Raw genomic sequence first — 25,862 nt, 5'->3', positions numbered from 1 at the left:
CGGCTGAATGGTGGAATATTAAACACTTCACCTTAGGCTCGTCCGTGCGAGCCCCACATTGGGCGCCATTGTTACATAAAATGTGTGGGTCGCCAAATAATAGCTGAAGTATTGCTAAAGTGTTACTTAGTTGATGGAATGTTGCTAGTACTTAAGATGAAAAAATGTGCTGCAATAGCGTAGTGAAATTTTTATGTTGCGTTTGATTTGCTAGCGATGACCAATAGGTTGTCAACACTTTAATCACCAAACGCGTAACGTTTTCCACACCTGCACCAACAACATCTTGAAATCCACCCTCACGATGAGTTTTAGTTGGTCTCGCCACCATGCTAATTTCCACATTACCAGTTACGTAACAACTGACAGTCAACATGTTAAAACTTTGCACTGATACCTGTCGTCCAAAATTAGAACATAAAATCCTTCAGAAGTTTTTTTTCACAACACTTTAAGTGAAATTTCAAGTTAAGTTGAAACTCTGAACATACCGGACCCTAAAACAAAGAGTCACAACTCAAAAAAAATTTGTAATGGATTTGTTTCCATTATTCGATTCGAGCAATAAATAGCTCATACATTTTTATTTTGTAAAAAATTGTTTTATTTCGTCTCATTTTGAGCTGTGGTTATTTTGGGTGCGATATGTGATAAGTACGCATTGCGTTAAAAAAAAAGAAAATAACAGCATTTAACAATTGCTTTTTTAAATGTAAATTCAATAGCATTCAACAAAGATAATCATAAACAAACACAAAATTAAACATTTAAACATAGCGTTTTTATTCTGATATCAACTTTTAAATTTTATTAATTTCCATTATAAACTTAAGCAAAAGAAACACAAAAAGCTTAAACATTAGAAAAAATTTACTATTAATTTTCGTTTTATTTATTCAATGTTTAACATTATTATTATTAACTACGAAAAATAAAAAGTAATACGTTTGACCTATATGAAGGAATACAGACGTCTACATGCATATAAATACATACACAGATACAATCGTGTAAAAACTTAATTGTTAAATTAATAAAAAAGATAAATTCTTTCAACTTTTTCTTCTATACATAAATGAAAATAAAAATAATAATTTAAACCTCAACTATTACTGCATCATACTTTAAAAACATGTATTGTGTATGTATACTTTTTTTGTATGTAATAAAATGTTTTTAACAAAAGAAAATAGCTTCATAACCTGTTTGCATTTATTTTTCATTAGAAAACCATAAAATAAACAATAACGGTTTAACCACTTAACATCTGAAGTAAAAAAAAAATATTAAGATCATAACATATATATTTATTTATAACTATGTGTTTTTAATATACATGTAATTAACTAAGTTTAATCATCCCTTATTTTAAATTTTCATTAGCGATATGCGACTGTAAATTATACATATTTAACATGCATATCCTTATTGGACTAATATTTAACAATTCAAAATATCTGCCTGTAAAAAAGGTAATGAAACAGAAATGAGCATATGTTATATATGTACATATGTTGTATATATGGTGCCTGCATAGTACATACTATTTTAAATAGAAATAAGCTTAGCCATTAAATTCATAAAAAATATTTAGTCGAACTAACTTATATATGTAAACGTAAAATATCATAGTTTAAACGGCCAAGAATTGATATGGTTATAAAAATGTCACACTTTTTATATTTAAATTATGATAATTCAACTTAATTAACAGCAATTATCGAAATAATAGTTATGTACAATTTTATATAATATATATACATACATATACGTGCGCAAAAGTTATAACGAATAAAATCTATACATGTATGCGAAAAATGTGTCCTACAACCCAAATGGAGGTTCTGGTTTTCTTTGTATACGTGGATTTAGATAACAGAAATTCATGGGGGGGGGCTTCAGTTTTTATTTATGCTGCCACCTAAATCTTGTACTTTGGGTTAATTCAAGAACATACAAAGATAATCATTGCAAACGGATCAAGCAGCAAAAATTACTTACCAATTTTACTTGTTATTTTCTTTTCTGTTTAAATTCGTTAAGTTAAGAAAATACTTTGATGCTTTCACTACCATGAGGATCATGCATTCCAATAGAAATTAAAAAAGTCGACAAAAACCGGCCCTATTGGAATAGGCAAGCATGCCCTTGGTATTTATAAGTATTTTCTCTTCACCATCAGCTGTTTTATGCTCGTTAAGTGAGTTTATACATTTTTACAGTTATTATTTTGGCAACTGTTATTGACCAATATGACCGTGTCATTGAATCCCATCGGTATGGTTTAGGACACATAAATGGGACATGTTATCCCATTGGTGTACACATATGGGACAACAAATTTCATGTTCGTATAAATGATACTGATGGGCTAATAATTTCCAATCAACGGTTAGTAAAAATAGCCACTGGGACATTTTACAAGGACACTCGATTTTTTTTTAATCTTTTTTTTAGCAAATTGAAAAAATTACCCTTATACGTGTTAGTAAAATGCTTATAGTACGGTAGTGAAAACGTTACCGATTTGTATAACGAAAACAAAAAGAAACAAACTAATATCAACGTTCTCGAATGAAGTGTTTAAAAATCGTGATGAACATTTTTACTTTGAACTAAAATATGATCCACCATACTTTAGATCCCAAAAATAGTTAATTCTAAATAAGACACGATTTCTTTACTAACGTACGTTATAATTTCATTCAATTTATACGACTGGCGTATCGCGCAATTTTCTTTCTTTTCTTTGTGATCCGTGATCACACCAGATTTTTTTAATTGGTTTGCATAGCTTTAGTTATACAATTCGTCAAGGTTTTTTCTTAGCTCAACGAAGAAAATATAAAAAAATTTAATAACTGATAAAATTTAATATTTGCTAATTTGTACTACATTTATGTTCACAGCTGCATCTTATGAGGTTTTCAAAAAAGGAAAATAGGCGAATTTTTAATTTTCCCCATCATATCCCTGAACTCAAGGGTCGAATAGGGAGTTATTGGAAAAAGGAACATCGCTGTTTTCATGACGTGCTGAAAACAAAATATTAAATTTTTATCTGATAAGCTCCAAAATACGATTTACCCTTTTTAAATCTAGTTTAAAGTGTTGACGTTTTCTTGGCAACACAAATATGGAATTGTTTTCGAAATTATAATTGACATAAATTTAAAATAATAATAATAATAATAAATAATAAAATATGTTCTCCATCTAAGTTGTGCATGTATGAGTTTGTCATGTCGCTATATTGAATTTTTATGTAGAAATAACATTCGCAAAAACTTCATTCTTCATATATAACTAACGTCCAAAGGTGCGACATACAAACTTCATCGATGCAGGTCTTCAATTATTTTGTCAGTTAAACTAAAAACAAAATTAAACTTTGCGCACATACTAATGTACATATCTTTTTATGTATACGACATTATTGTTATACAATTTTTGGCTATATCTCCCCCACCTTCAATTGTTCAACGGTATTTTATACTACATACATATGTATATAATGTATAAGGTATATATTTCTATTATTTATATTTCCGATAACTTTTTATATAATATTTGTTTCTTTATCACTGAGTTGTTTGTTTGAAACATTTAACTAGTCCACTAATTTATACTAATACATTTTACAATTTGGTTGAAATGAGAATTTCAACCTTTTTATCTGGAAACTTAATTGGTTGATAGCTATTCAAATGTTTAATTGATGATAATAGAAAACATCGTTGCAACTTTCTTTGCTCGCTTTTAATTAATAAAACGTAGTTATAGAAAATTGTGCTGTTTTGCAGTACCGTAAATTTCAATTGTTGTTCATCAAAACGACGCGTTAATTATATATATATATATATATATTTTTTTTTTTTTAATTCATTTATTGTTAAATATATATTCTGGTACGCGTAATTATTTGTATGTGCTTTCATTAAATAATTAATGTCGATTCCTCCACTACAAATCTTTTAAGCGATTCAGTTGTTGGTAATTATATAAATATATCAGCCGTTTTTTAATATCGACACAGATCTACGCTGTGGGCGGTCTTGTGGAGCCAGCCTTATTTCCTGTATCATTCATAACAGTATCAAACGTAACTAAATATTATTAAACACCTTATCAGCTCGTAACTTGAAATCAATTTAATTTTGTACAGTTGTCATTATTTGAAATTTAATTTGCGTAAATATTTTTTTTTTTATAATTTTACTACTTTTTTATACAGAAATTAATTCAATTAATTTTTTCATAAGTGCTAAGAGCATTTATTTTGTTTCTGTCGTTAATAACCAGGGCTTATTATAGTTGTTGAGAATTTAGTTCATGTAAAGATGTTTTATAATAATAGTTTGTATTACATTTTTTATATTGTTGTAGTAAATAAATGCTAAATTCTATTGCACATCGTTCGAGTTTAATAACTTTTTCTGTTGTATTTCTCAATTTGCTTAATTCATGGATCCATACAAAATTTATCATTTAACGATTTTCTAAAATTTAGCAGCTGGTTAGCATAACGGTCTATAGTTAGCACGTATGTACATACATATATTTAACACATACATATTACATTATTATTTGTTTTATTTTCTTGTTATGATCACAATGTATTTTCCATTTTTGCTACATAGTGGTCTTTTTTATTTATGTTACTGTTATGTTGTTTGCGTACGTTAATAGAGGGCATTTTATTGTCACCTTGTAGAGCTGCTTCCAAAAAAATCTTCTGCAAGTGAAATAAAAAGTAAAAGGTAAATTAATTTAAAACCATAATTATAGGGAATCTGAAAAGCATTGATCATACTGGCTGATGTGACAGGCATTTGGGCCCTGTTAAACACACTCTTCGGACATCTATGTATTTCGGCTTTTTTTGGAAGCCGGAATTCAAAGATGTCCAAAGAATGCCTTTGTGAACGTCACACTTGCTGAATGAAAGAAAGCCATGGTAATTTTCGTGATTATAGAACGTGGTAAGGAAGATGCAATGCTGCTAATAACTAACTTTCATCTGAATTTTAGATCTTATAGTTTGTTGGCACAGAACTAACAGGCGCCAAATTAGAAAAACAATCGTTTGAGTTTTTTTCCTTACCCTGTGATAACCACTAACTACTTAGTTGTATGCATGGGTCGTTACTCACGTGTATCGAAGTTAAAATTTATTGATGTATCAGGTTGAGCATTCAGTAGAGAACTCTGGCCTGAACTACTAGAATTTCCCGTTCCAATGGAAACAGTTTGCTGTTGTTGTTGCATACTAAGATGATTCGTACTGTTCATACCGCCACCACTGCCCCCGCTTCCCAATGATCCCTGCTGATGATTGCTTAACGGACTTTGCGGTGTAGTATTAATACGCATACCGCCGGGGCCAATAGGACCGCCGTTTCCACTGCCTACCCCACTTCCAGGTACTCCATTGCCACCAGTCGATGTACCCGCTCCCCCTGCTGCAGCAGCGTGTTGTTGAGCTCGTACACTCACCACAGCACGTAGCTCTTGTTTTACGAAATCAGAAGAATTTCCAGTGTTTCCAACTGAAAAAAAATGGTAAAAATATAGGAATTTTATTTCATTTAAATTTAAATATTTTATCATAAATTTTCTATATTTTTGTATATTTTTTTTGCTTCTTCTTAATAAAATTTTTTTATTTCGAAACATCAGTATGGACCTAACTTGATAAACTGCAGTTTTTTTTTTCTCGGACGTTGTCGCAGCGCACTACCCTCAAGTGGCCCGATGAAACCAGGCTAATCCTTTTTTGTTTTTTTAATTCATACATATTTTTTTTATGTTTTTTTTCTTGTTGCTTTGAAACATTTGATTCAAAATGTATATGAAATTTATTAACTCACGATGTTTACAAAAGCTTGAGGTACATAGTTTAAATGTGGTGTTGTGAAAGTGAGTATTCGCAATTACCTATCTATACTTGAATAAATAATTCGTGTACTGTGTACATTTTCTCTTGATAGGAACGTTGTCATAATAATTTACTACTTCGCCTCTGAAACCTTTTTTTGAACTTATTTGGCGATTTCGGCCGAATTATTATATAAATATTACATACCAGGTAAATGCTGTGCTCCTTGTGGTACACTACTTTGGCGTTGCATGCGCTGCTGAATGTGCTGCTGTTGAAATACGTTACCGCCAGATCCTCCGTACGGTGATTGTGGGGATGCAGAGCCCGATGTACCACTAAAACTGCCACCCTCACCACCATGAAACGAATTCTGTCGCTGCAATGCGACATTGGTACTAATATTGTTTCCGACAGCATTCCCAGGAATGCCACCACCACTTGGAGAGTTAAGACTGCGCCGTTGATTATGATACGGACGAGCTGAATAGGGGCTTATGCCCTGCTTTAATATAAAAACAAATACAAATATTTCATATTTATGCAACAAATTTAAAAACAGGGTGGTTATCCACTTACTTGCAACTGTGCACTCAACATTGGATTATGTTGTTGTAACGACTGACCTCGTTGAGTTTGTGCATTGCCACTTATTTGCGTGGTAGGTGCACCGGCGGCATTACCACTAGTATTCCACTGTTGTGGTGAAGAGTTCGACAAACTACCGGGTGACTGTACGGCACCTGTTCCTGGACCGCCTCCAAAAGGTGGTTGACGTGGTGAAAGCTGGGATGCTACATTGCCGCCAGCCGTTTGAGCAGTCTGAAATGCGATCTGCTGTTGTTGTTGTACATTTATATGTTGTTGCTGCTGTTGAGAGAGATGCTGTTGCTGATGGGGCGATGAGCGTTGCCCACTTTGCGAGAATTGAGAACCATAACCTGTAAAGGAGCTTACTTTAACAAAAATACTGTTATCTAAACTTGGTCTTATCCCATACCAGCATTCGTTTGTGGACTGAAGGGTGTGTTGCGTTGTCCAGGGCTAAGTTGTTGTTGTTGAAGCAAACTCTGTGCGAAACTAGGGCTCAATTGCGAATCAGGTGGCAAGTTGGTACGAGACAGAGCGACATTTGGTGCAACAGTGTTATTCAGCAAGGAACCAATGTTGTTAATATTGGGATTAAGACCTTAAAACATTGGTTATTATATACATATATGTATATATTGGTAATTATGTACATAAATAGCTATAAATATACAATTTTAAATGGCAAATTTCTACTCACATAATTGGTCTGTGCGCGCAGTCGCGCTCTCAGGTACCAAAAGCTGCTGTTTTTGTTGCTGCTGCAGTAGCCGCTCTTTTTGCTGCTGCTGTTGCTGGCGTAGGCGGTATTGCTGTTGCGCTGGAAGAACTGCGCCCCCAGGCGTCGTAACCGCGTTCATGGGGCCCCGATTACGCGCTGCCGTATACATAGGGGGTGGACGCTGAAAGCCTTGATTGGCATTAACGCGTAGCACCTCCAGCATTTGCTGTACCTGGGACGGCTGTGCATTTCCGCCAATTGCTGCATGCTGTCTTTGTAGCATTTGCAAGTGTTGATGAAGCTGTAACTGGTGTTGTTGTTGGTGTGTCAAACCAGAGCCACCAACGCCACCACTTCCTAAGATATTGCCTGGATATGCAGGCGGTTGTGGCTGTTGCTGATGGTGTTGCTGTTGTTGGAGTTGGGAAGTTTCCACCATTAGCGAATTCTGTATGGCGTTGATTGCCATTCGCTCATTAATCTCTTGTTGCGTGAGACCAGCCATGGCAGTGGGTGTGGGCACAAAGGGCCCATCGTCTGAAACGTAGTCCATAACGCTGTCAAGGATTTTAGAAAGTTCTGAATCGCCATCGGCATTGCCTATTGGCGCTAGCTGTGCATTCGGTTGCGATGTTACAATCGACGATGTAACAACTGACGTGCCTGAGGTAGCTATGGTGTTATGTGAAGGGGTTACAAAAGAGTCGGATGACGAGAAATTTATATGCGGCTGTGAGTGTTGTGGTTGATGAGGCTGCTGGAGTCGTAGCATACTATGCTGTTGGTGCTGTTGCTGCTGCAATGTCGGGTAGGCATCAGCGAACTGTTTACGTAGGCTATTACCCCGTCCAACGCCACCGAGTGTACTGCTGGCACTTACTGCTGGAGCCGTTGTCATTGAAACGCCTTTAGATGGTATACTTCCTAGAGTATTTGGCGTTGAAACGCCTATCCCACTGATAGTGGAACTGACGCGACTTGCTGTAGGCGCAATATCGGGTATAGTTTTTATCTGAGGCGGAACAGTGACTATAGGGTTCTTTGGTGGATTTTCCAGTAACGAAGCGAGCATTTTGTTGTTCTCACGTAGTTTGGACGGTCTGTCATTTTCTCGCTTTGCTGATATGCCATCGTCTGGCTCATTGAGCGAACGTTTGCGCGTGGTTGGATCGCCTTGGTACTTTAAACTTTTAAGCAAATCTTCTTGTGACATATCTTTGGAATTATGCGGTCCATGACTATGCCCATGCGAATGACCATAATGCCCATCGTCTTTCTGGAGCTGACGCATTAATTCACTTGGACGCCCGACCGAAGAGCCTTTTCCATCATCATCTTCAGATTTTTCATTGAGCAGCTGTAGAGAAGAGAAAAAACAAGAAATTTTCATGTGCTTTAGATATATGTGTACCTCTATTTATGTGGAGTGCTTAAAATTGGATAAATGTAAGTGAAGCTTAAAGGGATGGTGGGGCCTTACTTACCGACAGTAACATGGGATTGCTAGAATTCGTAGATTTTGGCATAGCGCCACCGCCAAATAGGCGCGCGCCCGTCAAACCAGCAGCACCCATTTTAAACATGCCGGATGAACCCATGTTGCTACCGCCGGCACCGCCACCATCCTTATCATCATCGGCACTGAGTAGACCCTGATTGTAAAACTTTTATAAGTTAAAAAAAAACCACATAAAAACATGTAAAAGTCGATATCTCTTAAGAAGTAAATCCCTGAAACGCGTAATCTAAACAAATATACAAGGAAAACATACCTTATGACGCATATTATGGGAATCCTTATCACCTTCGGCCGGATGCAGCGAAGAGGGCATTGAATGCGTTTTATTTGTGAGTAAATGACGTAGGCGTTCAGATTCGGGTTGTGGTGGTGTAGGTTGTGTATGGGGCTGACCCATAGCTCCAATTGATGTTAGCAGTGATAGGCCCCCATTCTGTAAATTTCCAACGCTATTCAATGTACTACTGCCGACATTCATTTGAACTCCTTGTGGGGTATTATTGTTACCGCTGCTAGCATTGTTATTACCACTGGCGCTCATATGCTCCTTATCGCTATTCTTATCACATGCGTCGAACGTCGGAAAGCCAAAACCAAATGATCCCCCACCTGGCCCTGCAGACGATGGTTGGCTAGCATTTGACTGTGGAGATGGCAGGCTCGCGGCTGAATGTGAAGAAAGTTGATACGGTGTCGACGGTGATGCACATACTGCCGGACTAAAACCATGCCCTGCAGACGGTGGTCGCGGTGTACTCACCGGTGTGGTGACAGATGCCCGAGAGTTGGGACGCGAATCAGTCCAACCAGTCGCATCCATTTCGAAACTGGAATGTGCCAAGTCAAAATCGAAAGGATCAGCGCCGCTATAGAAAATGGTTGCTTCGGGGCCAGCAGGGGATGCGGCAAATGAATTGACGAGTGTGGAATTATTCGAAGTTGTACCCGATGATGCTGCGGTTGCACTATTGCGTTGCGCACCGCTACCAGTACCATTAATAACCGCCGACGTCATTAGAGGGCCACCTACATTCGTCGTTTGTGTGTTGTGCGCTGGCATGCCCCCACCACCAACTAAACCTCCTAACAAATGTGCACTGCCGCCTGATCCCCCTAAAGCCGATGCTGAAGATGATGAACATGACGAGTTGTTATTCACAAGCGAATCGAGAGGCAATGAAAGTGGCGAGACTAGGGAGGAACTTGGCGATAAAGTGGAAATGCCACTTGATGGAATTATACTACTACTACTCCCAATGACTATACTTCCACCAGCACTTATGTCAACATCCGGATTAAGAAGTGTTTGCAAGGACATAATGTAGTCACCCTCAGTTTGGGATTGATTGAGAAAAAGTCGTGAATTAGCTTTGACGTGCACGTATACATCAGGCCCACCGAGGCGAAGTCGAAATGGACGTGACATAACATTCGCAATGGGGGGGTTGATGAGAGTTGCTGGAGTGCCACCTGGTGATTGAGCTGTTGGGGAACTCATTAAATGGACAGATGCAGCTGACTCTTGAACCTCGTGCAAGTGCGTCTTGAGAGCATTTAAATCCTGGGGATGGCAAAGATCCTGTAGCAGTCTTCCTAACCAACTACTTAGATGTTGCCGATATGGCTCTCTTAGCGCGGTAGCATCCAAATTGAGTATTTTGCCGTGAACGTCGAGCTTAAATGTTAAATGCTCGATAGACTGCGGTTGTATCTGTTGCATAGGCGTCTCATCCTCCGGACGCGTGATCAAACACAGTATAGAAGATGAAGAGTCGCCATCATCTAAAGACAATAAAATAAATACACACATATTTGAAGAATTTTAATTTACCTTTCATTGGTGTTGCCAGCAGCATAACCTCTTCATATTTTTCTGGTTGTGTGTGCCGCATAGTTTTTTGGTCAATAGCATCATTGGGGTGTGCCGCCAAAATATTCGCAGATGTTTGAGTAGCCGACCGCATGTCTTTGACTAGCATTCGCACCTTGGCAGCTACGTTACGTTTCGTCTTTAGGCTGGTTGGTCCCATCGAACCGGTTGAATGCTGCGAACTGGCGGCACTATTACCATCTTCTAAATCCACCCAACCGCTTTGACTACCACCAGCACCACTACTTGCGTTTGCACCACCGCTACATGTCATATTATTTATGATTGGTTCTAATTTCACATGATCTCCAGGATACAGGTACTGATAGAGTGGTTTACGATATAGCTCCTGCTTGTCATAGCCAATCAGCTCACGTATATTTTGGGTACACGACTCTATGATGCCATCAGCAGTGACTTGCAACAGCACCCAGTCGACTGAGGAGAGGTAGTGTTCAAGTGCCTCAAAATAGGCAGATATTTCAGGCACCTGGCCGTTTAGAAGTGATGGCTCTGGCAAAGGAGGCTCGGTTGATGACACATCGCCTTGTTGTACGGGATGTATAGAACAATTATCAGTCGCACAACGTGAACAACGGTTTGTATTGTTTTTGTTTTTATTGCTGTTCAGAATTAAAGTAGAGTTTGTATTGTTATTATTCGCTGGTGTAGCATTGGCGGCTGAAGAAGATGCTGATGGTGTCGATGAAGAAATATCACGACTTTGGCCCTTATCACAAAATTCACGATACTGCAAATGGAAGAATAAGATATGTATTAAAAACCTAAAGCTGATGCCTGAGGTAGAGCGTGATATAGGGTGATATTTCACCCCGAATGGAATAAGTGGAAAAAATCGTTTTTGTTGTTTATTAATTGTTCAAAAGAAAATAATGCTGTTAATAAAAATTTGTACCAAATAACGCGTTTCACGACCCCTAATTGTCTCGGAGAAAGGAATGCCTTATTGCAACTTCAGCTTGTTAGTAACCAACAAGGGTTGTATGACTGGTTATATACAAGTATTATAATTGCATTAATACATTTCTGCAGCAATGTTATTTGTTGGTCGAAAATCGGATTGAACCTGCTCGGACGTTCCGTTTTACTCTTCTAAATAAACCATGAATTTAAAATAAATGTTTATTAACTGGTATGTTCATATCTTATTGTAAGGCCCGGTTTCTCAGTACAAGTTCAACTCAGTTTTTCAGTTAAACTACGATCAAACTTATTCTGCAGTTTTTCAGTCTACTTTAACTGAAATTTAAACTGAGCTTAAGCGGCCGATCTGGCTGGGTTAAACTTTAGTTAACCAATCGGCTATTTCCGTTCGTTCGAAATGGTATCGAATATACCCAACAAGCATTTGCGCTTGAATACCATTAAAGCTCATGTTGATAACTAGGCATACTTCTAAAATCTCAAGAGCTGTCTTGAAACAGTGGCTCAACTCGAGAAAAGAGGGAATTTTATAAAGCAAAATAAGCCATTACTTAAGTTGAACAAATTTAATTAACAACTTGTGGTTCTTTAACTGGATTCAAATGTAAGATTCCATACTACAGTTTTTCACGAAAATAAAATGAAATATAAATAATTTAAAAAATAAATAAATGTTACACGCTAACTTCCGAAGAGATTTTAGGCAGAGCTTCTCTTCCATTTTGCGTCGTGCTCCTTTTAATTTTTCCTACAAATTGGCCGGACGGGAACTACTTATTTTATTCCGACTCCGAACGGCATCTGCAAGGCAGATAAGTTTTCACTGAGAACTTTTCATGGCAGAAATATAAACGGAGTTCTTGTGAAACACTGCCGAGGGGCAATACCGCTTAGAAAAAGTGGGTTCTAATTGACAAACCTTTTTTCTAAAATTTTGATGTTGCTTTCCTCGGGGCATGAACCCAGGATCTTATGTGTGGTCGGCGGAGCACGCTACCATCACACCACGGCGGCCGTCTATATAATATATTTTTGATTACTTACGCCTCATTACTGCTATCAATTAGGTGTTTATTTCTTACAATAAATAGCTATTTGCTTTGGTGGTACCACCTTGGAGATTTTTTTCAACTTCACCTCAACTCGATATCCAATGTAGGATATCAACTGGAGAAACTTGTTGAATGTTCATTTGAGAACTGTGCATTTCTCAAGATCTCTCAAAATTAGGATATTAATTGGATAATATTAATGACGTTGGAGATTAAATGAAAACTTTTAATTTTACAAAATTTCTCAAAGGTTGAATAATGATTGGAGAATGAAGTTGGATATCAACTCCAGAACTACATGCTTTAAGAATATTTAAATAATGATGTTGGATACCGGAACTATATATAATTTCGCTTGAGAATTTTTTTCCATGTTTGTTGGGTAAACAAAATCCAGCTGTTGCCGTATCTACAAATTATATAGATAATAAAAAACAATGTTGCCGCAGAAAAAAGCATAACCCAAAGGCGGCCTTAAACTGTAACTGAAAACAGCTCAGTAGTTTAACTGGAATTTAAATTTGACTACAGTTTAAGCAAACTTAGTTTAAGATTAGCTTAACCAACTACTGAAAACCGGGCCTAAATGTGCAAGTTTATGTCGAAAATTGCATCAATTTTATACAAACTCATTTTTCAACTTCATCGCTCAGATGTGAGAAAATCTTTTTCAAACAAATTATGATGAAATTTTGATGAATAAAAAAATAGAAAATTTTCTGAAAAGCGTTCGGACATTTGGACTTTTGACATCCTTGCGGTCTTGGCTGCGAAACCTTCCTCAAAAAACAAATTATGACACCATTATCTGTTGAAATTTTTACACTTAAAACCACCGCTAAGGCCAATTGTTTTGAACTTAATATATAAAAAACGTTCGAACACTAGCAAAAAATTACGTATTTTAACACCATCTCAAACTTTAACCCGTACACTTTAATGATATTCTTATTATTAGTTCTTATTCTTATTTCTGTACTATCCAGGAGCGCCATTCACAGATTTTAACTGCCATATGTTGCGCATATAAAGGCATATTTTCAATTTTATAGCACGTGGTAAATTTTTAACGGATCACAAAGATTTTTTTATACAACATAGATGATGATATTGGGTACGTTTATATGTTATTAACTCAAAAGTCATGTTTTTTGAGTTATGACACTATTGAAGTAAATGAGCGATATATTGCTATATTAAGGGCGATTTGGGAAGCTTAAGCAAAAAAGTATTGTTGATTAACCGTAAACATCTTCTATTACCAGCCAGCAAACTAGTCCAATAGTTTGTGTCTCAGAGGACGCCATATGTGAGCGTCTTTGCTGACATTTTTACGGATACCTTCCATATGCTCCAGCACATAATTTCACCCCATTCGACTAAAATATACCTATGCTATATCCCACACAATATTTTATGGTGATGTTTTTAAATTTAAAATCCATGTCATCAATATATGTACATATGTATGTATTTATATCCGTACCGTTTTCACCACTTGATTCAATATAGCTGCTTTATCCGGTTTAGTTGATGTCATATCGCCACGTTTGTTGAGCTGCAGAAATTCGGATAATTGTTCGATATAATTGTTTTCCAATTCGCGACGCCGTTTCTCATTGTTGCACTTGTTGATTTGCGACTGTGGCTAAAAGGTGACAAAATCGAAATATTAATAAAATAAAATACATATATATATGTATAATGTTTAAATTTTCTAGTGTTAAATTTTTTTAGTCTTTAGCAATCATTTGTTTGGCAAATTTTTTTAACCCACCTGAAGGTACATTAGAGCGTATCCCACTGTTAAGAGAATAAAAAAATTCAAACCCCTATAAAACAGCGTTTAATTAATTTCTCCGTTTGATATTGTGTATTTATGTATATACCACTTATTGTTGGTTGTAGCAAAGAAATGCACATTCCGGCGTTATAGGTTCGTATAACCGAAATTCGCCTAACACCTTCACAAAAGTATATCACTCAAAAAAATTCAGAATGAAATTACGCTGTTTTCATCAAGAAGTGTCCTGGAATTCAAAAAAGGATTGGAAAAACTTCGCTGAGGCCGGACCGTACATCTGTACTGCGTTCCACGTCATAAAGGGATAGAAGGTAACGAAAAGGCCGATGAGTTGGCAAAGGAGGGTGCAGCATTTGCTGAAACGTCACAATCTATTTGGGGGAAATCAAAAGGAGATGCATATGATCCATCAAGCAGGAAAGGCGGGACAGAAGTGCGTTGCTGCAAAATTTATAAGATCATATGCAAATCCTACGACATCAGACTCACAAAGTGGCTCATATCTCTGAGAGAGAAGGCTTAGGGCTGACGATGGGCATTCTAACTGGAGTAGTAAAAGCTAGTTCAACCTAAACTAATGTACATATCGTCACCTTAATTAACAAGGACCTTTTTTAAATCGCATAACTCTGTTGTCTTTGACAATATTCATAGTTGGGCACTTTGCACTATATTTTCATTTCCAGTACCAAAGAATTTTCCGCTGTTACTTTAAGGAGTTATGCCAATTTCACACAGAGGCTTAATCAAATAATTACCCAATTTTTCTACATTAAATCGAACTCAATCTTCCATACAAAATACAAATTCTTAATTATCTCATTATTGCTTTATTGAATGCCTAATCGAGTGAAAAATCCAGTCGGTTTTGCTTGGTGCTTCGAATTTTATTTTCAATGTAACAAATAACAATCAAAAATAAATAAATTGTTTTCAATAATTTACAAAAAATAGAAAAACACGAAAAAATTCAAAATTTTATTTTCGCTGCATTTGCTGCAAAAATAATATGGCTTTTTCGAAAATAGGCACATATTTGGTTAGGTGCCACATCTATGGGTAGTTGCGTATGCATTTTACTTTGATTGTATTTATAGTTAAGAAGGAAACGGCTGCTTTCCATTTTAACTATTTTTTGTAAAAACGAAATATTTTTTTGGGGCTGCTGACAGATGTTCGCTTAATGAAGCAAAAGGTTCTGTATGAAAAGGGAAACTTAATTATTACATTAAATAAAATTGTGATTCGATTAAGTTTCTGTGTGAAAACGGTATTACTTCCACTAATTTTGTGCCTAAAAAATTTAGTGAAGCCCATGCAAAGAAGTTTTAGTGGAAAAAAGTTAAGACAATTTTTTCAAATCCACTAAATATTTAGTGGTAGTGGAATGATTATTGCACTTTGCCAAACCATGATACTGAGATTGTATTTGAATATATCATACCAAAATCTGCGAAAGAAATTTTGAAAATGGTGTTGCTTAAAGCCTATGGAAATTAAATAATACAAGGCGCGATATATCTCTGTAGAGAATTTAGGCGGAGCTTCTTTTCCAATTTGCGTCGTGTTCCTTTTTAATTTTACCTACGAATTGACGGGACGGGATCTGCTTCTTTTATGCCGATTGCCAACGGCTTCTGCAAGGCAGATGAGTTTTCACTGGGAAGCTTTTCATCGCGGAAATACACACGGCGTGTTTGCCAAATCACTGCCAAAAGGCGACCCTGCTTAGGAAACCTGTATTCTAATTTTTGAATGTTCTTACCAGGTTCACTTTTGGATCAGTTTTCCTTCTGATCTTTCGAGTCGGCGTCGCTGGATTGTTAGACATCGGTGATGCTACCGCATTCATAGTGATCGAGTTTTGGTACGCGCTGGCCAAGCTGCCAGCTGTTGTAGCCTTCTGTGGCAATATCAAATTAAAATTATTATTATTATAGATATTTCTACTATTGTTATTCAGTAATATATTATTATTGTTTTTAGGTTCTTTGTTGTTTTGTAAAAATAAGTGGCTGAGTTGTTCAAATTGTAGCTGTTCTTGTTGCCGTCTCAGCGTTAGCGTTTCACTATCCGTGCCGTCGTTGCAATTAATTTTAAATGCCACGCTAGTACCACTGCTGTTGCCACCACCAGGAGGGGAGGTCGCTGCCGATAGCAGTAAATTCGAATCGCCCCCAACTCCACCGAAACCGGTGAGGGGGGCACCTCTTGGAAGCGAGGGTGCTGAGCCCACTAATGAGGCCGTTACCACGTTATCACTGCCAGCTGTCGAAATAGTAACTGCGGCGGTTGCGGCAGCCGGTGATGCAAGAGGGAGTTTGTAGATGAGGCTGGGAGTAGTTGTTGCTCGTTTTGTTTTTGCAGACAGCGGTGCAGGGCCAATGTAAACTCCTGCCGAGGATGTCCCAGCAGTTGATGTACTTTTAAACAACACACTGTTGGTTTCAATATTGCGGTTTTTAGTATTTGAAGAAGTTTCTGTAATGGCTGGCGAGAATGTTGACAATTTTGGCGTCCCTTTAATGCCGGAAATGATGTTAACTTCTTTGCTGTTGCTATCAGTAGTGTTTGGTACCCAAGTATCTGGTAGGTCACATGGGCCAAGCCTAAATAGAAAAAATATTAAAGTTTTATATTATTAGTAAGTTTATAAAGTTTTGTTCACATATATTTACAAAGATAAGGTAATTTCTCACTATAATAACTGTACAATTTCGAAATGAAAAAAAAAAAAACAGCTAATTTCAAAGTGTTGCATATAGACTGACTTTTTAATCACAAAGATATATTCAATTTAATCTTATTTTATCGCGGGCTCAAATTTTTTGGGGGTAAACATAATAAGGATATTCGTATAAACATAAAAATGCCTCCTTACTGCATACACCTCATAAAGACATATATTATGTAGTTTATGTCCAAAATAGATGTTCAGAGCCACAGCGCTGCGTGGCGAGCTCAATATATTGGTTAACAAAAAAAAAAAAACAAGCCTACAACAAAATGCCAAATAAGCAAATAAATGTCATTGCTATTGTTTGGTTTTTTTTTAATTTTTATTTATTTATTTATCGAAAAGTCAAAAACAACGGCGGTTCTTACTCACTAAAACAAAATTCAACAATAGAGAGTTAAGTTAAAGAAGTTAAAGAAATCAAACTGAAACTAGAAATAATTTTTTGTTGTGAAATTCAATATAAAGTGTTGAGTTTAAATTAGTAAAACAACTGAAATGACGGGAAAAGATTTATTCATTTGGCATTTTGTTTTGTGCTTGTTCGTTATTGTTTGGGTTTCTTGTTACCCAACACTGATTTAATGTCGCAAATTTTGATTGAACGCTGCTTAGCATGCAGCAACACATTTGTTTTGTGTAGTGTAATAGAGGTTTACGCCGATCGCTTTATCGGCGGCGGTGGCGGCGTAGGCTCGGTGTTCTTACTTTAAAAATCTTGATTTTTCTATTTAAAAAAATAATATTTAGGAAAGGTTTTGTTTGTATGTATTTTAGGAAATCAACGTGTTGGCCATTTCGGAAAGATCCGGGGTTTTTGCCTCAAGATCTTGCAGACCGTTCAAAAATTTTGAGGAGTAGATCCTTGCGGAGGGATTGTCCGTCGTTCACTTATCCAGAGAGGCTTCGAACCTAACCCCGGTCTTTGGAATTGATACTGCTGCGTCTGCTGAAAAGAAATAGAGATACATAAAATAGCCACACTTTTGTCTGCATATCTCGTGCAATGCCTAGTTTCACCTAGGGTTAACTCCTAATAATCGTCGCGAACACAATTTCTTTAAGTGGAAGTCATTGCGTAATGGGTGAAAATCGTATAATCGCCGGCGCATCTGCATGATTAAAATTTTACAAGGACCCTGGAAAAAATTTTTAAAATGTAGACCAAAGTTTGTAGACGTTTGTGTTCAAAACATTGATTTCAATAGTCTTCCTTAAATCAAAACGATATTTTAGAATGAGAGCCGACCGATTTTAAATTGAAAATGTTTACTGCCGTTTTCCGGCCTTATGATATAACAGCTCATTATGGATGACCGCGTAGCTTCAGTTTTCAGACTAGTTCGAATGTCCACTACGTTAGGGTAGTAGTACACACGGTCATTAGTTCGACTGTCTTCGGAAAGATTTTGCTTCACCACTTTGAGTGTTCTTGCGAAGGACAAAACCTCACCTGGTAAACATATGTGCCTACGTATTCACATTTGTAAAAGGAGCCGTAACGTGTACTTGATATTTAAACTTGGTTGATAGGCTATAATCAATGTAATTCACTCCAAAGGACTAGTTTTGGATAGGACCGCCAACTTTAGGAAATGTCAAACCGGGATACTTGGATGTTGAAAGATGAAGTGTGAAAATCAAAATTAAAATTTCAGACGCTATTGTATAATTTCGCAAATAAACAACAGATGTTTGAATGTAAGCCCAAGCGATTTTTCAAACCCTTCTCATACATACATATATCCTCAACTTAAGTAGGAGGTAAGAATCATTTCAATGGACTGTTTATGCCCCTAGAACCTGCTAAAGGATTTTGGATCACTGATTTCGATTATTCTTTCAGCCAATCGCAATATAATATTTAAAAAAAAATCGGCTCCTTTTTTGGGTATTTTGGTTTTTTTTTTACAACTTGAGGACAATTTGAAAACAATTTGAAACGCCTTGGGTCATTTTATTTGAATTCATTGTTCATTATTAATTTTTTGAAAAAAATATGCAAAGTGAGCATATAAATTTATTATATAACTTTTCTTTTAGTGTTTTGTTTTAATAATTTGGTGAATTGGGTGATGGAAAGACCGTGTTAAGCAGACATCGAAAACGCCTGTTTTTGTAAATAACTTTTGAATATTTAGAACGAGTTAAATTTCGCAATTAGTTTCTTATAACTGGCAGTTATGCGCATCCGCTGATACCACTTTCGACCATATCCGACCAATTTGCGACATGAACAATAAATGGCATAAACAGTCTTAAACGAGTAGAAAATATAGTAATGCGCCGGACGCCGCCGCGCCGATATTTTTGACTTTCGGCGGCGGCGTGCAAAAAACGACCCTAATCGACGGCGGCGGCGTATATCTCTATAGTGTAAGCAAGTTTTAAGAAAATTAAAAAATTTTTATTTGGAGGCAGTTTTGTAGCTTTTTTAGACTGACAAACAAAGTACGAGTAAAGGTGTTTTTATTTATTTATTTATTTATTTATTTATTCATATTATAGTCTAGGACAATCAGAACCTCCTTACAGACTATTTACTAATATATCTTAACTAATAAATATAAAATATTCAAATAATTTCATTCAATAGCAGTTTAAACCTAAATTTATTTAATGCAAAATCAATATCTATAGAATACAGCAAATTAAACTCCCTCATTGCCCTAGCAATTGGAGAGTTGGAAGCATAAGTCGTTCTAAATCTATCTAACCAGAAAAAATCGTGACATCGAAGGGTTCGCGATGGTACATTGAACCGTATACGTTCTAAAAGATAGGGCGAGTCAACCGTCCCATTGATGATATCATATAAAAATGTCAATGAAAGCATTGATCTTCTACTCACTAAAGATTTAAGGTTAATTAAAAGACACCTAGAACTGTATGTTGGAACAGGGTCCTGAAAACGCAAAGACCGGAGGGCAAATCGCAAAAATATTTTTTGAATACGCTCAAGTCGGTCTATATGGCAGGCATGGTACGGCCTCCAAATGAAAACAGCATATTCTAGTTTAGACCGCACTAGGGTTGTAAATAAAAGTTTTAAAGTATAAGGATCACTAAAATCCATACTGAAACGGCGAATGAACGAGAGTGTGGAATAAGACTTCGCAATGACATAATTAATCTGACTGTGGAATAGAAACTTCGCATCAAAGACTACACCAAGATCTGATATTTCATCAACAACCCTCAGCGTAGAGTCCCCAATATGATACGAAACAGGAAGAACATTTCGAGTTTTAGCAAAGGTAATACTAAAACATTTACTTATATTTAAAAGCAGACGATTCCGTTTACACCAGTCCATTACGTTATCAAGATCAGCTTAGAGCATAGTGGACTCAGATTGAGTCGTGATTGATGCAAAAATTTTCAAGTCATCAGCAAACAATAAGAATTCAGCATAACTGAAACAATGACGTATGTCATTAATAAAGATAACAAATAATAAGGGACCCAACACGCTCCCTTGGGGTACACCAGAATTGGCAGTAAACGACCGCGAAGAAATACCATCTACCACAACAACACAGCTACGATCTGCCAAGTAAGATCTCACCCAAGATAGCATACTAGAATGGAAGCCGAAGCCAGCAAGTTTAGATATTAGTAATGAATGGTTGACTTTGTCAAAAGCCTTCGAAAAATCGGTATAGATAGTATCAACTTGCGCCCTCCTATTAAATGAAGAAATACAGTATTCAGAAAATACTGCTAGATTAGTTACAGTTGATCTGCCAGGCATGAATCCATGCTGATTAGGTGAAATCAAGGTCTTTACTGCGAAGAATATTTTATCCTTAACTACAATTTCAAACAATTTCGAGACAGTGGAAAGTTTAGAAATAGGACGGTAGTTGGCAACATTACTTTTATTACCACTCTTGAATATCGGGGTAATAGACGTTACCTTCCAAGCGTTTATGAAATCTCCATTCCTGAGAGATTTATTAAAAATTAATAAGATTGGATACGCAACTGCTGCAATATTTTTAAACAAAAAAGAACAGAACCCATCTACATCCATTTGCACTGACGACTTGATCACCGAGATGCCACAAATGACATCTTCAAGAGTCAGGGACAATTGACCAAAATTAATAGGGGTGTCATTTTCCGTATCTAGTTCCTCGGTGAGAAACGTCCCAGTCTCAAAATTCGCCCCGAAAAAATCAGCAAAGAGGTTGACAGCTTCGCAGAGGGAATACGCAGATTTTCCATTGTAAGAAACTTTAGATGGGATACTTGCACACGACTTTTTAGCCTTAACGTAACGCCAAAAAGATTTAGGGTTTAACTTAATATTCCTTTCAAATTTAGCAACATACTCTTTATGAAGTTTCTTACTCAAAGATTTAAACTTACTTGAGTATAATAAATATTTATCCTTATGAAGACGCATCTTCGATAATTTATACCTTTTAAAAAACTTATTCCTTAAATTTTTAAGTCTTTTCAACTTTCTTGTATACCAAGGTATTTTGTAACATTTCCTTTTCACTCGAGGAATTAAAGTGGAGCAAATTTCATTGACTTTAACTTTGAAAAGATCAAAGCATTCATTTACACTCTTCCCAGAAAATATAGTATCCCAATCATGCAAATTGATTCTATCGCTAATGGCATTAAAGTTGCAATTTTTGAAACAGTAATTATCCGGTAGCAAATCTAAGTCGACATTTCTAAATTCGTAAAACTCCAGTTGCAGGACAAGAGGAACATGATGCAAGCCGGGGCATGACAGAGGGTCGAGACATTCTTCCAAAGAAAAACTCATATCTTCACTTAAAAAAATTAGATCTAATGTTTTAAACAGTTTATTTAAAATTGAATTAATTTGAGTAAGATTGACGCTTAATAAGTTGTCAACAACATACGTTTCGGAAAAGCTAGTTACATTGTTGGGGTACAAAGTTAAACTCTCGCCCACTGGCGCCCAGCTCACATCTCCTATATTGAAATCACCTAAAATACAAAAATTACACTCTGATTTCGTAGAAACTAGGTCTATAAGATTATCAGTATGTGCTTTATACAAACTGTCAATACTACCAGGCGGAATGTTTTAGATTTTTCACCATAGAAAGTGTGAAACACTGCTGTTGAAGTCCCCCAGCTAGCTCTTAAACCGATTCTGACGGAGTGGCCAAGCTAGGCTGTCGCCCAAGGTCACTACCAAGCGGCTGCTCAGAGGATACTTAGCCGCAAGCGAGAACAAGTAGTGAGCTGCTTGAACCGCATGCAAACGAATCACCCGGGCGATTTCCTGGTAAATGGCGATCAGAAACTTTCCCCACTTTCATACGTGGACTTATATACCCGGATCCACCTTCCTTCTCCGAAAGGCTTACGGACCTCTACATGTTGGCGACGGCGAGTATCGAAGAAGATTTAATGATGAGGTATACGAGCTTTACGCAGACATCAACATAATCCAGCGAATTAATTGGAAAGACCAGGTGGAAAACGATTTAAATCGCGCCGCCAGTTTACCCAACAAAGAAGCCACTGACGCGCATTTTGGACGGCCATAACCGTTTAAACGGTTAAGTGCCAGTTGAGTAGGAAGTACGTGCCCTGTTGTTGTTGTTGTTGTAGCAATGCTCGCCCCACCTAATAGCCGCGACCGATCACAAATTGTCATCAATATCCTCTAACGGGAGTCCAAGGAAACTTGCCGTTTCAACAGGGGTGGACCATAAGGAAAGGGGTGTTAGAGGCGTTGGTTCCACATTACAATTAAAGAGATGGTTGGTGTCATGTGGGGACACATTGCAAGCGGGGCATACATTTTGTATGTCGGGGTTGATTCTGGATAGGTAAGAGTTTAACCTGTTACAGTATCCAGAACGAAGTTGAGCAACAGTGACACGCGTTTCCCTGGGGAGTATGCGTTCCTCTTCCGCGAGTTCTAGATACTTTTCTTCAAGTACTGGATTCACCGGGCAATTCCCGACATAAAGGTCCGACGCCTGTCTATGGAGTTCACCAAGGACCTGCTTGTGTTTTTTCGCTTCATACGGCTGGGTTCTCAGGTGCCGTATTTCCTCAAAATGCTTACGGAGATGACTCCTTAGGCCCCTAGGCGGTGCTGGTTCGTCAATCAGATGTATGTTGGGATGCCCAGGTTTCTGGGTATTCAACAGAAACTGTTTGGTCAGCATCTCATTTCTCTCCCTGATGGGGAGTATTCTCGCCTCATTATGCAGATGGCGTTCTGGGGACATAAGAAGACAGCCCGTGGCGATTCTGAGAGCAGTACTTTGGCAGGCCTGTAGTTTCTTCCAGTGGGTAGTTTTTAGGCTTGGCGACCATATGGGTGACGCGCAGCACGTAATCGGCTGGCTAATTGCTTTGTATGTGGTCATGAGCGTTTCTTTATCTTTTCCCCAGGTACTGCCAGCAAGGGATTTGAGGATTTTATTACGGCTCTGAATTCTCGGAACAATTGCGGTTGCGTGCGCACCAAAATGTAGATCCTGATCAAACGTCACACCCAAGATTTTGGGGTGTAGGACAGTCGGTAGCGTAGTGCCATCGACGTGGATGTTCAATATGGTCGACATTTGGGGCGTCCATGTTGTAAATAAGGTCGCAGAAGATTTAGTCGGTGACAATGCCAGGTTTCGCGAGGCGAAAAAACTGGAGAGATCAGGGAGATAGCCGTTTATTTTATTGCATAGCTCATCGATCTCTGGGCCTGGGCCTGTGGCCATTATTGTGCAGTCATCGGCGTAGGAAACGATTGTGACTCCTTCCGGTGGTGAAGGTAGCTTAGATATGTAGAAATTAAACAAAAGTGGGGATAGGACACCACCCTGTGGCACCCCTTGTTTAATTCTCCTTGGTTTTGATGTTTCGTTTCTGAATTGCACCGATGCCTGCCGACCACCCAGATAATTTGCGGTCCACCTTTTAAGACATGGGGGAAGGGTAGACCCTTCCAGGTCTTGCAGTAATGAGCCATGGTTGACCGTATCAAAGGCTTTTGATAGGTCTAGCGCTACGAGTACTGTTCTATGGTGGGGGTATTGATTCAAACCGCAATTTATCTGGGTGCTAATGACATTTAGCGCGGAGGTAGTGCTATAGAGTTTTCTGAAGCCATGCTGATGAGGGGCTAGCTGCAAATGTGCTTGGAAATAAGGGAGCAAAATGTCTTCAAGCGTCTTTGCCACTGGCGATAGGAGAGATATCGGACGATATGACTCACCTACGTTAGCTGGTTTCCCAGGCTTTAGTAGCGGGACCACCTTGGCCATTTTCCATTTCTCGGGTATGGCAAAGGTGGAGAGGGACAGGTTGAAGACATGCGCTAAATATTTGAAACCCTCTTTCCCTAGGTTTTTAAGCATCGGCATGGCTATGCCGTCTGGGCCCACTGCTTTGGATGGTTTAGCGCGACCAATGGCGTCCTCAACCTCTCTAGCGGTGATGGTGATTGGTGACGCGCTGAATTTGTGTTTATGTGCGTGTCTATTGGCTCTCCGTCTATCTTTGTCGACCGTAGGATGCATTATATATTGTCGGCAGAAAGCGCTCGCGCATTTTTCCGCATCCGACAGCACCTTATCGCCAAAGGCGATGGAAACTTTGTCTTTGTGCTTAGTCGGATTCGATAGGGACTTTACGGTGGACCAAAGTTTACCTACACCGGTAGAGAGGTTACAACCTCTTAGGTGCTCTTCCCATTTCGCCCGCTTGTGTTCGTCCGCAAGCAATCTGATACGTTGGTTTATATCCCTTATTTAGGGGTCGCCTGGATCAAGCTGTCTTATAAGGTCGCGTTCCCTCGCTAAGCTCGCGGCCTCCGCCGGGAAGTGGGGCCGGATTTCGGGAATTCTCCCGGCGGGAATGAAATGTGCCGAGGCGGATTCAATGATCTTACGGAAGGCACGCTCCCCTTGGCGGGCATCAGTCGGGATAGGGAGGGCAGCAAAGCTGCTGTCTGTTTCAGATTTATATTCTTCCCACTTTCCTTTTTTGAAGATTATGAAAGTGCGTTTTTCGGTGACGATGAAGTCGGCGGTACGCTCGAACGAAATAAGTATGGGCAGGTGGTCGGATGCCAATGTTACCATCGGCTGCCAGTTGACGCAGTTTACGAGTTCTGCGCTCACGATTGAGATATCTGGCGAGCTATGACAGCTTCCTACCATACGTGTGGGGGCGTCTCCGTTTATTGTGCAGAACGTCGTTTCTTCTATTTGATCTGCCAACATCTCACCCCTACTGTCCGCCCGCAAGTTTGAATGCCATAGGTCGTGATGGGCATTGAAATCGCCTAAGATAATGCGATTGTTGCCAGTGAGTAAGGCCTCGATTTTAGGGCGGTATCCACTGGGGCAACAGGTGACAGAAGGGATGTAGATGTTGATGATTTCTAGATTTGCATCGCCTGACCGGACAGATAGGCCTTGACGTTCTTAGACATTGTCCCTGCGGTCGATGCCAGGATCAAATATATGATATTGCACAGAGTGGTGTATAATAAACGCGAGGCCGCCTCCATTTCCGCTCTCGCGGTCCTTCCTGTGGACATTATACCCAGAGCAGGTCTGCAATGCAGATCTTGCTGTGAGTTTAGTCTCTTGAATCGCAGCAATGCGGATGTTGTGCCGCTTCATGAAATCGACTATCTCCGTAATCTTCCAAGTTAGTCCATTACAGTTTAACTGCAGAATTCTGAAGTGCATGAGGGGTGACGCCGCCTAGGTTGTGGAAGGCCAGGACGCAATT

General features: G+C 38.2%; 1 protein-coding gene across 10 annotated transcripts in view; it reads right to left on the bottom strand.

Moving 5' to 3' along the window:
• Positions 1–758: 758 nt before the first annotated feature.
• tai (taiman) overlaps positions 759–25,862 on the bottom strand; it is a 101,322-nt gene continuing 76,218 nt past the window's right edge. For 7 of the 10 annotated variants that reach the window (XM_067764004.1, XM_067764005.1, XM_067763999.1 and 4 more), the window contains 11 exons: positions 16,143–16,986; positions 14,060–14,221; positions 10,538–11,327; positions 8,960–10,488; positions 8,672–8,839; positions 7,167–8,544; positions 6,879–7,067; positions 6,458–6,819; positions 6,086–6,383; positions 5,154–5,549; positions 759–4,735 (listed from right to left, as the gene is read on the bottom strand). In XM_067764004.1, the coding sequence (XP_067620105.1) occupies positions 4,704–4,735; positions 5,154–5,549; positions 6,086–6,383; positions 6,458–6,819; positions 6,879–7,067; positions 7,167–8,544; positions 8,672–8,839; positions 8,960–10,488; positions 10,538–11,327; positions 14,060–14,221; positions 16,143–16,986 (6,148 nt within the window). In that variant the 3' untranslated portion in view covers positions 759–4,703. The remainder of the gene's footprint in view (positions 4,736–5,153; positions 5,550–6,085; positions 6,384–6,457; positions 6,820–6,878; positions 7,068–7,166; positions 8,545–8,671; positions 8,840–8,959; positions 10,489–10,537; positions 11,328–14,059; positions 14,222–16,142; positions 16,987–25,862) is intronic. The other 3 variants (XM_067764006.1, XM_067764007.1, XM_067764008.1) reach the window with 3 other exon arrangements.

Source organism: Eurosta solidaginis, chromosome 2, assembly GCF_040869045.1.
Source record: "Eurosta solidaginis isolate ZX-2024a chromosome 2, ASM4086904v1, whole genome shotgun sequence".
Classification (NCBI taxonomy): Eukaryota; Metazoa; Arthropoda; class Insecta; order Diptera; family Tephritidae; genus Eurosta; species Eurosta solidaginis.
This window is presented reverse-complemented; position numbering and strand designations above follow the sequence as displayed.